We start from the raw sequence: 16385 nt of genomic DNA, 5'->3' as shown, positions 1-16385 counted from the left end.
TGGACGAGTAATAGAATGCCCCTCTTGGTTTCCGGCATATGCCATTTCTCTTTGGGTTTTAATCCGTTAGAGAGTTAACCTTGCTCTGATACCAATTGTTAGGATCGAGAGCACTAAGAGGGGGGGGGGGTGAATTAGTGCAGCGGAAATCTTTTTGCGATTAAAAACAAAAGCTGCGTTCGTTCGATAAAAATCAGTTTTGAAGCAAAAGCCGACTCTAAGATAACTTATGATTACGTGCAGTTTACGTCTAAACGTAGTTTACGTCTAAACACAATTTACGTTTAAATGCAGTTTGCGTCTAAACGCATTTTTACGTCTAAACGCAGATTTACGTCTAAACGCAGATTTACGTCTAAACGCAGATTTACGTCCAAACTCAGTTTACGTCTAAAACGCAGTTTTACGTCTAAACGCAGATTTACGTCTAAACGCAGATTTACGTCTAAACTCAGATTTACGTTTAAACTCAGTTTACGTCTAAAACGTCTAAACACAGTTTGGACAATTTTACGTCTAAACGCAATTTTACGTCTAGACGCAGTTTCAAAGGGATCTGAACTTAGAAACTCGTTCGTAAAAGCGCAGAAGACAGTTTTGCAGAATCAAGGCGTAAACGTAAACTGCAATGTAAATATCGCACGAAAACACTGGTTTACGTCTGAAAACAGATTTGGAAAGATCAGCACTTAGAAACTTGTTCGTGAAGACGCAGAAGACAGTTTTGCAAAATCAAAACGTAAACGTAAACTGTAATGTACGAAAACATCGATTTACGTCTGAATGCAGATTCTGAAAGAACAGCACTTAAAACTTGTTCGTAAAAGCGCAGAAAGTAGTAGTTATGAAGGAGGTTTGCAGTAATGATAAAGTGCTCAAAATAAACGCAAACCAGAGATTTAGAGTGGTTCGGTCAGTCTTGACCTACTCCACTTTTGGCTTCCTCCACCGACGAGGTCACCGACATCAATTAGAGGCCTTCCTTCAATAGGCGAAGGCCAACTGCCCTTTTACAGTTTCTCTCCTTTTGACAGGCTCAGGAGACAACCTTTACAGACCTTTCTCTCCTCACTTTACAACTCAAGAACTTGAAGAACAGAAGGAGGAGACTTAAAGGCTTTACAACACTTTTGAGCTCTTAGAATCACAGAAAAGATCAAGATTTCGGTGTAGGTCTGTATCTTTTCAGTGCTGAATGGGTGGGGTATTTATAGGCCCCAACCCAATTCAAATTTCGAGCTCAAAACGATCAAATCCCGGAATTCCGGGATCAAGCGGTTGCACCTCTTGACTGGAGAGGTTGCACCGCCTGGTAGAGCTCGAAGACCGAGCTCAGGCGGTGCCACCTCTCTGTCAGGGAGGTTGCACCGCCCAGTCTTGCTCGAAGACTGAGCTCAGGCGGTGCCACCTCTTTGTCAGGGAGGTTGCACCGCCCAGTCTCGCTCGAAGACTGAGCTCAGGCGGTGCCACCTCTCGGCTGGGGAGGTTGCACCACCCAGTCTCGCTGGGAGGCTTAGCCCAGGCGGTGCCACCTCCTGGCCTAGGCGGTTGCACCTCCTGGTGCAATCAGGGTCCGAATGGTTAGTTCCATTCGGCCCAATTTCAGTCTTTCAGGGGCCCAATTGCCCCAAGATTAAGCCAAAGGGATCACCTCCCATTTTCCAACTTAATCAACGTGCTAACTACGATTAAATCTAAGACAATTTCTGCAGCTTTGCTTCGGTGCGTCAATCGCTTCTTCCGGCGAGTTTCTGGCGAACTTCCGTCGATCATCCGATGAACCCTCGGTGATGCTCCTGCGGACTTCCGGCAAACTCCTGGACTTTGCGACGATCTACTTGGCAAGTTCCGACGAGCTTCGCTTGGCAAGCTTCTGGACTTCTCGGATCTATTCTCGCAGAACCTCCGACGACCGTCCGAACTTCCGTCGAACTCTCGAACTTCCAAAGTGATCATGAACTTGACTCCGGCGCAACTCCTGCTGCTTGTCTAACTTTCATCATAGATAATCCTGCACACTTATCTCAACACATAGATTAGACAACAAATGACAATTGACTTCATCATCAAAATCTGAGATTCAACAGTACTTTCCTCTTGTTTTGTCACCATAAGCTTGGATAGAAGACTGAGCTTGCGAGTACGCGAATGATTTGCCAGGGTGGTTTGCAGTGTAGACCATGCATCGGCAGTTGTCACACATGAAGATATTAAGGGAGCAACGGATCCAGCAACTGAAGCTTGAATAGCTTGGAGGATGAGATGATCTTGACGTAGCCACAGTTTGTGAGCTGGATTGGGTACTGGACTGGGATCGCCGAGGATGTTGAGCATGACCGGAGGACAACTGAAAGAGCCATCAATGTAACCTAACAAGTCGTATCCAAATAAAAGATTAAAAAATTGAGCTCGCCAGGACGCATAGTTGCTACCTTTGATAACTTAAAGGGGAATCAACGTGGCAACATTGATGGAGATAAGCCCTGTAGAAGAACAAGAAGTGAGAGTCCCTACAGGAACTGAAACATCAGAAGAAGTGAACGAAGACATTTTTTTTTTTTTGTAGAAGAGATGCAATGAACCTTGTGTGATACTCAGGTCACACAAGGTGGAGAATGAGGGAGGGGGCTGCTGCTATAGATTACTGCAGCAGATTGGGCAATCTACAACAGTGCCCAAAGCTGCCGGTAGCTGCTGTGGATTGCTGCTTGCTGCAGCAGATTGTAGAGGCTGTAGTTCGCCGGAAGATGGCCGCAAAAACTACAGCGGTACTCAAGACTACGGTTCGCTGCTGTGGATTGCTGCTTGCTGCAGCAGATTGTAGAGGCTGCAGTTCGCCGGAAGATGGCCGCGAAAACTGCAGTGATACTCAAGACCGCGGTTCGCTGCTGTGGATTGCTGCTTGTTGCAGCAGATTGTAGAGGCTACAGTTCGCCGGAAGATGGCCGCGAAAACTGCAGCGGTACTCAAGACTACGATTCGCCGAGAAATGGCTGTGAAAATCTGCAGCGGTACTCAAGGAAACTACAGTGAGAGAAATCTGCAACAATTAGATGTATAGAGGAAAGCGGCAGCGAAAGTTGCTGTGTTAGAGGAAGGAAGATGCAGCAGTTGCGGCTGCTGCTGGCCGGGAAGCGGCCAGCGACAACGAAGGAGGAAGACGCGGCAGCCGTCGTTAAGCAAGGAAGACTAAGCGAGGAAGATACCGCCATTCGTCGTTCGTCGCTATTGAGGAGGAGAACACCGTCGTTAAGGAGGCGCCATTGTGTAGAGGGAAGCGGTAGCGAAAGCTGCTGCGGTAGAGGAAGATGCAGCAGTTGCGACTGTTGCTGGTCGGGAAGCGAGGAAGACATCGCTGTTCGTCGTTCACCGCTATTGAGGAGGCAGTGAGAGAATGTTTTCCTCCTTGTGTGATGGCGACGGAGAGTGTCTGCTGTAGGTAGCAAATAGGAGAGGGAGCAAGGCCGGCGAAGAAAGCAAGACCGGCGATGAAGGAAGAGAAGAAGTGGATGAGTAGAGCCAAGACGGTGCTCGTTAGCACTGGCTCTGAATCCGTGTCTTGTGCTTCTTCAATGACTTCGCTTGAGGCAGCGTGTTACTGTGGTCGCTTGGCTAACACACGACGATACTGCTGTCGCCAAGGAGGAACTGCTATGATACCATACCATGTTAGATAATAAATAGATACCATACCATGTTAGATAATAAATAGATAAACAAGTGTAGAAGAAGAAGTTGATTATTATTAACATATCCCCTTCGGAGAAGTTTCCTCAACAGGTTAGAGGATTTTCCTCAACAGACTACAGAGATTTCCTCAAACAGTTAGGGAAATCTCATCTACTTATCAATTATCAGTCTTTCCCTTAACCAACATTTCACCTATCCAACAGCAAGTGGTATTACATGTCCTTTTTCAGAATCTTATGCAAATTGGATCATTGATTGGGATTATACAACAAGGAAATAAGTTCCTTTGATTCAATACTGGTGTTTAGCATTATCCACCTTATCACTGGAGGCACTCTTTTCAGAATTCTAAAAGGGAATATTATAATTTAAATCTTTAAAATAATCTTTTTAAGTCCATATTGATAGGAGTCTCAGTGTACTTAATTTTGATTAAATATGACGAAAGATATGATAATTTAGTGAAATGAATATACTTATATTTTTTAAATATATTGTTTTGAAAAATGAGACGAAGCTTAGAGTTATGCACTTACTCTCAAGTCAGTCAAATTTTGTGGAAATCTTACAACCACTTCAATAACAACAGACAACCAAATTCTGATCACAAATAAAGTTTAGACCTTTGTCAGTTGAATTTGGGAAGCTCATTATGTTTTTTTTATAATAAAATTATGAAGACTAGATGTGATTTTAAGATCATATTATCAATAGTAAATTTTTTTTATCAATTAAATTAGTGCACACATCTTTAAAATTTATTAAATGAGAATTTGGATCCTCAAACCATAATATATGAGTCTAGTTTATAACGGTTGATAAGTCAAAATTTTATTATTATTGGTGCAAAGACTCATAAAGAATTATTCATTTTTGGGTAAACTTACATAGTTTTATCCTTTAGGGATGAGCCCCAAAAAAGATAAAGGTGATATTAGAGTCTTATAAGCCCTTGATTCCCTTATTTCTCAATCAATATGGGATTAAATATCCTTATTAGTGCCTCCTAGTAAGGAAGCTGACCCTTCTTCTAACGATAAAATATTGTCAATAACTATAAAATGTTGATTTATCATAATAACACTAGAATGAGCGTAATGAGTACTCCCCTATTTAATAAAGACATTTAGTTCTATATTAATTAAGAAATAAGAAAATCAATGAATTATAAATATCTAAAAGGGCAAAACTATGTGAACTCACCCAAAACGAATAATCGATTCGTAAGCTTTTATATTCACGATGATAAAATATTAACTTATCAAATACTATAATAATGATAATTTAGGTATATCATTATATTTCATGTACAAATGATCATCCCTAAAACATATTATTTATAATCCACAAGAGCTAGCTAATTAGTATACACCTTATATCAAAGATGTGGTAGTAAAATTAGAGAAATATGTGGAATGAGTAAACTATTTATTTTTACTGAACTCTGAAGAGACTTATCACTCATGGTGAGTTGGACTAAGACGGGCAGGCTGCTGAGAAGTAGTAGATCTTACCCACCTGTGGGGAACTTGATCTGTAATCCTACAAAGCTAATAATTGCAGTCTTTTTACTTGTTTCATCAAGTGGATTGTGCCATTGCCAGATGAGAGCAAGTGTAAAAGTGCAATCTTACAAGGAGCAACAACACTTCCATTCCACTGAATCATTGACCTTAAAATATCCTCAAGAAAAAGCAGATTGAGCTCACCAACCAATATAGGATGAAAGGAACAATAACAAACAATAGATATTTTAAATAATTAAGACTTACGATTTTATCATAGAAAGACGACATCCATTAGCTTTTGATAGGATATACCGATGTGACATACTGAATTCACATCAATGTGGTGTGAAGTCCTAATTGACGAAAAAATAACTACAAAATCACTCCCACTTATTCATGATACTTGGGATATCGTAAAAGTGGAGCACTCATATATGCATCATCGATCTTTTGTTGAGTTGAGATCTCAATCAAACCGTGGTTGTGATCTCGAATCTAAATTATTGTTGTCGGCAGGGACCAGTTCTAAAGCGTAGGACATGCATGATGCTTGGCCTCAACACAGATACCCCACCTTCTCCTTCTCCTTCACCCATGAATCATGAGACTGCATCTGTACTGCAAATTACTCCTTCAAATCTGCTTTTTGCTGGACTGAGGCCTCTCAAAATCTTCTTCGTAAGTCTCTGCCATTTTTGTTCTCTAGTGGTTTCAGCAGGTCCATTGTACAGCAATTACAGCTTTGTCAAAGCCATTACTTCTGCAGCAATCACAGAACAGCAAGACAACCTTTTCCTTCTGACTGCAACATCAGTACACACAACACTGGCATATATTTGCCAAGAACTCTATGTTGCAGCACAACTCTTAGAACAGGAATCTGCAATCAACAACATCAAGCGGAGGGGCTTTCACCAACAGGACATCAGTTCAAATAAATCTCTGGTCTTTCAACCCTATTGGATCATGTCATCTTGGTATCTCCTTGCGTTCCTTGTATCATACGGAGATATGAAACATAGAAAATCTGATGACACATCACATCATTTGTAAGTTGGATCAATATCATTCAAGGATCGATACAGAAGGTGACTCGACACTGACATGATAGCCTATTTGATCGAGAAGACAACTAATTATGTATGATTCCACGGACGATCCTACCACTCAATAATAGTCAGAAAACCCATATAAGTATATCCTTGAAATAAAAAGGAAAATTCTTAAATTTTACTACATTCTAAGCCTTCCAAATCCATTATTAACTTAAGTATCAATAAAGTTTTTATCGAGTATGTCCTCGATATATTTTTATAGGGTATACAATTGAATTCCTAGTTTTCTCAATACATCTATTTGCGACAAGTGCGAAAGTTGACGTAATTGGATTCGAACTCTCTTTAGGTGGTATCAAAATCTGCTATAAAAAAAATTACAAAGTGCCTTTATGTTCTTGTGCATCACCATGCAGATATATCTTATTACAAGTAATTTGTTTTCTTATTTTTATGTGGTAAGTTTTATAGGATTCAAGTAGATTAACACCCTCATGTGGCAAGATAACAAATGTGGGAAATACATAAAATTAAAGCACATTAACAAAGAGTAGTATATTTTATATAGGACTCCTTCATCCAGAAAATTTAGAAAAGAGAAAATAAAAATAAAAATAATTTTTTTCTAAATAGTAAAATTAAATTATATTAACAAGTACTAATACAACTCTAATCATGATCATCGAGCACAACAGTGCATATAGATCAGCTGACCTAAATGATTTTATTTAAGTGACTAATTCCTTCATCTACGAGAAAACTTTATCCACATAAATTTTTATACGATAATAATAAGTTTCGAAAGGAATTGATAAGATGCCAAAAAGATCCTCCTCTTCCTTAAAATAAAAAAAAAAGATGAATTTTAGCATCAATCATTCACATGCAAATTAACTTTAACCATCAAAGTGTACAACCTGCAGTTTCTCAAATTATTAAATAATAAAAATAATTCAACTATATATGTGTTATATACATCAATTTTAACCGTAAAATCAATTAAAGAAAGATCGATAAAGATTTATTTTTGGTTGAAACAGGAGAAAAAGATTGATGTCATTGATGATTGTATGAATCAAGTTGACATCGTCGTTGTATGTGGATCTTGCAAACCTATTTCGTCTCTGTTGCTTTAAATATAGCGTCCGCTGATCGGACGATCAAGAACCGAGGGAGACGTGTCGCTTGGTGGATGGTGCACATCGTAACGGTCTTAACGGCATTCCCGCCATGGGTTCCCGCCTAAAGACCTGCTCTCTCTCTCTCTCTCTCTCTCTCTCTCTCTCCGCCTGCTACCCCTTTAATTCCACCCTCGAAGTCCCTCTTCGCCCCTGCTTTCTTTTTAGGTCTCTGCCGTTCTCTCTCGCTCTCTGCGAAGAATGGATGAGGAATACGACGTCATCGTCCTCGGCACGGGCCTTAAAGAATGCATCCTCAGCGGCCTCCTCTCTGTCGATGGTCTCAAGGTCTTTCCACTCCTTCTATTTTCCTGATCAAGAATTACTAGCTTCTGTGGCTTCGATTACTTCTGATTCAGAAGTTAGATTCGCTCTGTTTGGTCTGTGAACATCGTTGAGATCTAAAATTTTGGGACTCGCTGATTCAACTTCTGGTTTTGCTGTTGTTGGGTTGGGGGGGTTCTTGATCTGTGGATACTCCTGATATCTGCTAGATGACTACTCTTGGAAATTTGCCTTCCTAGGTTGTTGATGATGCCAGTTTACAAATAAAAGGAGGAGATCATTTTGTTAACTGACCTGCTATTTCTATCTGTACTCTTTGCCTGAAGTTCTAGATCTCTTAACTAGATAGGGAAGTTCCAGTAAATACCAAATTCTGAGAATGTTGCTTCCGACAATTACCATATGAATTCATTTTAACGTATCTGTAATGTATTTTTTTGCTGATATTACTGAAACCCTGTTGTCACTGTAGAGAATTGTAAGACCAAGGAGAAGTGTTCTTTTACGATGTAAATCTATTGGTGAAACTTTGGACAATACCTTCCCACATTCTAGAATTAGCATCTGGATTTCTCGAAATCAGGAACCTAGTTCCAATCTCTTTTGCCTTCGGTGTTTTTGCTGTTTCGTTATTAAGCTAAACTGGTGGTTTCTTGTTCTTCCTTTCAGGAATCACATCATTAGTGGTTTTTGGGATGTTTTCCATTCATGTGTTTGGAACCAAATATTGTGTTATTGATACATTTGTTATTTACTTCAAATGTTATGCAATGAATATTAATTTAAAGTACACATGCAAGGTATATACTAATTGGTCTAATTCACTAATACTTAAATGGTTTTAAATTCTGAGACAGGTTCTTCATATGGACAGGAATGACTATTATGGTGGGGAGTCAACATCTCTTAATCTCATTCAGGTTTTTGCCAAAGCATTTCGTTTTTAGTTAATATCATCCAACTATCATCGTTCTTTTCTTGGCACTGAGTATCACCTGTGCATTTTCTTGCATTTTTCTGATCAAATAGCTCTGGAAGCGATTCAAGGGCACTGACAAGCCTCCAGAACATTTGGGCCCAAGCAAGGAATACAATGTTGACATGGTCCCCAAGGTGTGGTGTAGTTTTTTGAACTGTAATGGTACAGCTGTTATTTGATTGGTATTTTTCTAGTCTTATAAAAATGGGATAATAAGTGATCTCTCATAAATGAGTATATCATAGACAAGTTAGAATCATTAAAACTTGCAGTTTATGATGGCAAATGGTGGTTTGGTTCGTGTTCTCATCCACACCAGTGTTACCAAGTATTTGAACTTCAAAGCAGTCGATGGTAGCTTTGTGTACAACAAGGGGAAGGTGCCAAACCTGAACTGTGATCTGCCTACTCTTCTTCTTGTTATCTGTATCTGGCAATAATGATCCAGTTCGAAATTCTCATGCTTCTGCTGCTGTTCTACCAGATTTACAAAGTGCCGGCAACTGATGTTGAAGCACTGAAATCTACACTGATGGGACTTTTTGAAAAACGCCGTGCCAGGAAGTTTTTCATTTATGTGCAAGATTATGAAGAGAATGAGCCAAAGTCTCATGAAGGAATGGATTTGCATAAAGTTACTAGCAGAGAAGTCATTTCGTAGGCATCTAATTTTTGTTATTCCAAGTCCTTTTTCGACAAACTTGCTTGGATCACACTTAATCTGATTTCATAACTATTTCATATGCTAAGTTACAATTTTTCTATATCAGCTTTTATATATAATCTTAAGCATGCTGCAGTTGGCCATCTTGATGATCAATCGATGCTAGTGTTTGTTACATAACCTTCGCAGATATACATGTTTTTGGAGAGCATTTTCATGCTTGGGTGAGATAGTTATTTTATAAAAAATATACACAACTTTAGTTTGAACAAGAGAAGGAAGCTTAAAATAACTAGAGACACTTTCGAGTTTTATTCATGAACAGTATGTTTAGAGCCTAATATGTAGAAGAAAGTATGAGATATAGAGAATGGAGCTTATTATTGTTGTAGATTTAACTTCACACATATTGCTCTTGATTTGAACTTAGGCATGTTAGCAATGGTAATTTTTTTTCCATTATTTAGAAATATTATATCAACAGAGTTGCATAGTAGTGCCACTGTCTTAGACTGATACCTCACTAAAAATATAATGTTACTATTTGATATGATAAACATGAGAGAAAAATGCATTTAGAATGGAATTTATGCATTTTCATCTTCATAGCAGATGGACAGTGCTTCAAGTATAACAACTATGAATCACTACATCTTATGGGGATGGGACATCCTCTTATTTGGAAGACAAGAAAGATTTCTAGCGCATATTAATCTTGTCAACAAAGGAAATGCATGTAACAGGCTCCGTTTTCTCTATAGGGGCTACTTATTCAACTCTTTAAGTATATAAAGAATCAAAGTTAAATAGATTTGACATATTAAGATTGCATTATTTGACATATTAAGATTGCATTCTTTGGTGTAGCAAATATGGACTGGATGACAACACGATTGACTTTATCGGGCATGCATTGGCACTTCATAGAGATGATAGCTACTTGGATGAGCCTGCAATTGATACTGTAAAAAGAATGAAGGTAAAAGCATTGTTTCTTACTGCACCTGAAAAATAAAGTCTCAGTTTCTGTTTTGCTGGCGCGGACATATGATTATATATTCAAGCTCTTTGGTCATGGTCTTTTGTGAATCTATTGCTCCTGCTCATCTCATGCCAGTCTACTCCAAATTACATCCTCTTGGAGCTGTGAGACTACTGATCTAAATATTCATGTGTTTGTTTCTTTTTCGTTCCTGGGTCTTGGCACACACCCTTGCATTTTCATCTATTTTGATCATTTTCTCTGTATCCATTATTGGAATCATTTGTTTTTATCATCGAACTCAAGAAAATGGCCAATTAATACAATTCACATCTTTCTATCTACCAACTTAAGCAAAAGGTTACGAAGAAATGGATTCCTGAGGCATTTTCACGCTCACGTTATATGGTAGCAATGCACAAGAATAGATTGCAAACTCACATAACCTTAAGGAAATGACTCCAAGTATGATGGACTGTTCAATTTTTATCCACAACTTGTCTTTCTACTGAAACTGACCTTAATGAAGTGAGTCAACGTATGAACTTGTCTTTCTACTGAAACTGTACTTTCTCATCATCACACTTATTTTGAACAGCTGTATGCGGAATCATTGGCACGCTTTCAAGGAGGTTCTCCTTATATATATCCTCTTTATGGTTTGGGAGAGCTTCCTCAGGTCTGTCTTCATCTCTCACCATGGCAGTTTTTCATGATGATTCCAAATAAGCTGATCTATGACAAGCCTTTGTTTACAGGGATTCGCTCGTCTGAGTGCAGTTTATGGTGGCACCTACATGCTTAACAAGCCAGAATGCAAGGTGACAAACTTTCATGTGTTTTTTTGAAGTTAGCTAATCACCGTGCGCATGGTTGATTGGATTCTGAAAGAACCAAACAACATATGATGATGTTCTGTGTCCTGCAAGACAGGTTGAGTTTGATGAAAATGGAAAAGCTTATGGTGTGACATCCGAGGGGGAGACTGCTAAATGCAAAAAAGTAGTCTGTGATCCTTCTTACTTGCCAAGTAAAGTGAGTGCGGATCTCTATCTGTCATTTTGCACATAGTGAACCCTTGGCCTCTAATTCAGAATATGTGTAACAGGTAAAAAAGGTTGGTAAAGTAGCTCGTGCTATATGTATAATGAGTCATCCAATCCCAAATACCAACGACTCACAGTCGGTGCAGATTATTCTGCCCCAGAAACAACTTGGACGTAGATCAGACATGTATGTTTTTCTCAACTTCCTTGTTTTTATCTCTGCATCATTTACTTCCAGGTGTAGATTCTAACTCTCCTGCTGATTACAGGTATGTGTTTTGCTGCTCTTACACACACAACGTTGCTCCGAAAGGGAAATATATCGCTTTTGTTTCCACTGAGGCTGAAACCGATCATCCTGAGACAGAACTGAAGCCTGGCATCGATTTGCTTGGACCAGTAAATGAGACCTTTTTCGATACTTATGATAGATATGAACCTACAAACAACCATGAAGAGGACAGTTGCTTCATATCCACTGTACGTAACGTTTCATAGTTTACTATGTATCTCGCAGAAAGACTCTTGTATGGAACTTATAAATCATGGTCCCTCTTTTGCAGAGCTATGACGCCACCACACACTTTGAGACAACCGTGGAAGATGTCATCTCCATGTACAGAAAGATAACTGGAAAGGTAACTTCCAACTCTTTAGGATGAGTTTTAAGGTTACTAACACAAGCTGCAAAAGGATACACATGACAAGTTTTAGAGAACGCTAGATTACTGGCATTAAACTGTTGTAATAGATACAAACATGTCATCCTCGGTTTTCATTAGGCTACACTGAGAACCTGCAGTAGCACCAGAAACATTAATAGAACTATACAACTAACCAATTTGTTGGCTTCTTCATGGCACAGGAACCTGATCTGACTGTGGATCTGAATGCTGCCAGTGCTGCTGCAGATGATGCTTAGTTTATTCCTCTCCATGGATGCCCCTTGAAGAAATCATAGCCTCACTATTTCATCTTGTTTGCATTATTTGTTCCACAGTAGGAAATTACATTACTCAGATTTCTGCTCTAACGCATTTGCATAAACTAATTTATTTACCCGAAAATATTTGAATCATGGATGGCCCCAATCTTTTCCATTAAGTTCTGTGCATCCATGGAGGTCAATTGAGACTCCAAGGATCTCAAACTAATGCAGCCTTCTCTTGTGCAGGATATCGAAGCTTTATCTGTCATATAAGAAAAAGAACACTGCCTGTATAGCACACAATATAATTTCTTTAGCTTTTGCATGAACTTTTTAGACAACACATCCAATAAAGGTTTTTTCCATGGGAAAAAAAAATCCATTTAATCTCATAAAGAAACCAATTTCTGGTGATTCTTTTTTTTTTTTTGGCATGTTTAAATGGAGAACTCTGAAAAGTTCCCATTGTTTAATTTCACCACAAGTAGGGACTTTATTGTAAACGTCCCTTAAAATTGCAATATTCAAAATAAACACCTTATATAATTTTTTTACTATAATTATGTTTATATATATATATATATATATATATATATATATATATATATATATATGGATAATGATAAGAAAATGAATGTAAACTTGTAATTCATCATAAATAATGGGCTTATATGCAAAAGTTTCTTTATTTAACTTTGATCCGTTGCTTTCCAAAAGTAGTACGCCCCTTTGCACCACCGCCGACCGGATCGGCCGGTGCCTATGTCGGAACCCTAAGTTTAATCCTCCTGGAAGACGATGAGGAAGCCCCATGGCGTCGTCGACAGATTCCCGATCAATCCCAAGTGGGTGGTGCTCCTGCTCGTGATCCCTCTCCTTGCGCTCTTTCTCCTACTCATTGGAGCCCTCGGCCCCCTCAAACCCCACAATCCCTCCGATCTCGGCCGAGCCTCTGGCGCCCTTCGACCGCCGAAGCCCCCGCGCCTGGCCTACTTGATCTCCGGAACTCAAGGCGACGGTCGCCGGCTCAAGCGGCTCCTCCAGGCCGCGTACCACCCGTGGAACTTCTACCTCCTGCACCTCGACCGCACTGCGCCGCCCGAGGAGCGGGCCGATCTGGCGACGTACGCCGCGTCGGAAGCCACCTTTGTCCAGTTCGGCAATGTTCGAATGGTAGAGGACGCAGATCCGGTGTCGCAGAAGGGGCCGACCATGATTGCTTGTACCCTCCATGCGGTGGCCATTCTGTTGAGGGAGTTCGAGGATTGGAGCTGGTTCATCAATCTTAGCGCCGCGGATTACCCTCTGATGCCCCAAGATGGTATTTTTCCTCTCTATTCTAAAAGGAAAAAACTTCCTTTGATATGCCTTCCTTTCTTTGATGAGGTCGTAATTTTGGCAAGGTCTAGTTGGTCTCGATGCCCAAATTATTATCTTTGGGCTTCAGAAGATAAAAGACAGGAACTTGATCCAAAATAAATATCTCGAATGTTTCCATCAATGGCTTTCATGTCTAAATTCTTTACTTACTGCCTCCTTTTTCTATTGTATATGCAGATATTCTTCATGTTTTTTCATACTTGCCAAGGGATTTCAACTTCATTAAGCACACAAGCGATATTGGCTGGAGAGAGTAAGAACATACATATATGGTTGTGCGTGTTTCACTTTAGGGAGTTCGACATTGTAGTTGTTGTTGATACGGTGCATGCAGGTATGAGAGGGCAAGACCTATCATCGTAGATCCAGGGTTTTACAAGCCAAGTAGAACAGACATATTTTGGGCTAAAGAAAAGAGGAGCATGCCTTCTGCTTTCAAAATATTTGCAGGTACTTGTTACCCATTTTTCCAACCATTTTCCATCTGACAGGGTTACTTGTTTTATATACTATTGTCGAGATGTTATGTGCAGCCTCCAATGTAGAATATTTGTTCTGCCTTACTACTATTTTATTTCATTTGGTATATTAAATGTGCCCTGATTTCCTATTTTCCTGCATCATTGACCATTAACCAGCAATTTGTTTTAGTTACGGCAAGTTTTCACATCCATGGTTTGGCATTTATTGAGTTAGTTTTATCCTATTCCAGTGTTAAGTTTGCAGTTCAATAGTGGAGTCTTTGACCTGAAACTGAAGATCTCTATAATTTCTTCAATTTGTACCGAATGGTTCTTTGATATCATTCAAGTATAGCTAGTCCATCTCAATGTATATTGACAAATCAAAGACAGCGTAGCAAGTGAAGCCAAAATGAGGATTTTCCTCGGTAAAGGGGGTTGAATAAGAAGTGTGTGCATGCAGATTTCCGTAGAGGGGATTACATGTGAATCTTCTTTCTCGCACATCCTAATAATATTAAACCCATTGATTTGTGTCTCACCTTTTTTACTTTTTCATGAATAATCCTTCCTCACAAGAAAGTTCTGAGGAAAGCTGTATCTTCCACACAATGAAATAGTTGTATTTCTTTGGTTCATTTTAAAAATTGCTTGATGCAATTGCACAGCTTCCATCTTGCTATAATTAAGTTCAAACATGAACTCGGCTATGCGCTTCATTGTTCAGTGTCCATAGACAGTGTCTTAGTTGTTAGTTGTAGTTTGTGAACATAATCGTCTTTTGACAACGAATTCTAGTGATCAAGTTACCTGTTTGATGTGAAGATAACTTGTTTCCAATGAATTTCTTGAGGATTCTTCATGTTTTCTATGGATATTCTTTTTTTGTTCCTTTTTTTTATAGTCCTCTATATGTATCAATTGTATTTATAACAACCAATATTATGAGGTCACTATTTTCCCTTGTTACCGAGTTGTGGTATGATGCTCTACAATGACTACAAAAATGAGTTTCAGTTATTTGTTGCCTTCTTATATATACTTATATGCTGCATTCTTCTGTTAATTTATTTTTTGTTGAATTACTTTCAATTGCTTGTATTTGATCTTAGGCTCCTCATGGGTGATCCTTGCACGGCCTTTTCTTGAATTTTGCATCTGGGGATGGGATAATCTCCCCAGGACGTTACTCATGTACTATACAAATTTCTTGTCATCCTCGGAGAGTTACTTCCATACCGTGATATGCAACTCCCAAGATTTTCAGAATACCACGATCAATGACGATTTGCGTTTCATGATGTGGGACGATCCACCACGTTTGCACCCAATGAATCTGACATCAGAGCATTTCAATCTGATGGCAGAGAGCGGAGCCCCTTTTGCACACTCTTTTTCTAGGGAGGATCCTGTTCTTGACAGGATTGATGACGAGTTGTTGCAGAGATCCGCAGGTCGATTTACCCCAGGTAAATGGTGCTTGGCAAATCCTGAGTTTGGCACCGATCCTTGTTCTGTCCGTGGAAGACCCAGCGTCATACAGCCGACAGTAAATTCCAGAAGGCTGGAGATGTTGTTGGTGAAGCTTCTGGATCCCGATGATTTCAGGCCTAGGCAATGTATATAACTCAACAATGTCACACACCAATCTTGTAGCTGGACACATTCACAGATCACAAGGCAGCTCTTGTTGTAGGTATTTTGTAAACTGGAAAGGCACAGAAAACATCTGCTGTTTTGATGTTGATGGTTTATAGTTAGTCCTCTTTCGTGGTAAAGATTGTGTATCTATCGGATATCTGATCCTCGACACTTTGGTGAACATTTTGATGTACAATTTGCTTATGATTAAATCAATACATGTCCTATTCTCTCCTCTGAAGCTTTCGGGAACACGCAATCATTCTTTGTGTGTATATCCTGTAATTGCTTGAGATCTATGTTATTGGTATTCCGAGTATCACGAAAGTCGATTTGTATGTGGAACTAAAAGCCTTCTTTTGAATAAATATTGCAGGATCCAAAGGTGTCGGTTTAGCTGGTAAACAACTGCTGATTGCAAGGTCTTCAAATTGGCGATTGTTCTGGAATGTAAGTATTGCTTGCTCCCTTGCTGAGTTTTTTCGTTGATGCTATTTGTTTGTCTCTTGACGATGGTGAAAGAAGAACAGATTTCTGTAACCTAATCTTGTTGAGTTTCTCCTAGTGCTAATTATTCGTCTTTAGGAA

The 16385-nt window shown here is 39.3% G+C and overlaps 2 protein-coding genes across 2 annotated transcripts; both read left to right on the top strand.

Moving 5' to 3' along the window:
• The first annotated feature begins 7591 nt into the window (after nt 1-7591).
• Nucleotides 7592-12491, top strand: LOC135671383 (guanosine nucleotide diphosphate dissociation inhibitor At5g09550-like). Its single transcript, XM_065179470.1, has 13 exons — nt 7592-7719; nt 8574-8636; nt 8746-8829; nt 8968-9075; nt 9180-9352; nt 10227-10338; nt 10940-11020; nt 11100-11162; nt 11275-11376; nt 11450-11574; nt 11657-11867; nt 11951-12025; nt 12253-12491. Exons 1-13 carry the CDS (start codon nt 7633-7635, stop codon nt 12307-12309), a joined length of 1341 nt encoding a protein of 446 aa, XP_065035542.1. The 5' UTR covers nt 7592-7632; the 3' UTR covers nt 12310-12491.
• A 537-nt stretch (nt 12492-13028) lies between these two features.
• Nucleotides 13029-16038, top strand: LOC135671358 (beta-glucuronosyltransferase GlcAT14B-like). The gene is made up of 4 exons (XM_065179419.1): nt 13029-13636; nt 13873-13948; nt 14030-14145; nt 15269-16038. Exons 1-4 carry the CDS (start codon nt 13114-13116, stop codon nt 15781-15783), a joined length of 1230 nt encoding a protein of 409 aa, XP_065035491.1. The 5' UTR covers nt 13029-13113; the 3' UTR covers nt 15784-16038.
• Nucleotides 16039-16385: the final 347 nt, after the last annotated feature.

Source organism: Musa acuminata, unplaced genomic scaffold, assembly GCF_036884655.1.
Source record: "Musa acuminata AAA Group cultivar baxijiao unplaced genomic scaffold, Cavendish_Baxijiao_AAA HiC_scaffold_1139, whole genome shotgun sequence".
NCBI lineage: Eukaryota > Viridiplantae > Streptophyta > Magnoliopsida > Zingiberales > Musaceae > Musa > Musa acuminata.
Note: the sequence above shows the minus strand (reverse complement) of the source record. Positions and strands in the feature narration are given on the sequence as shown.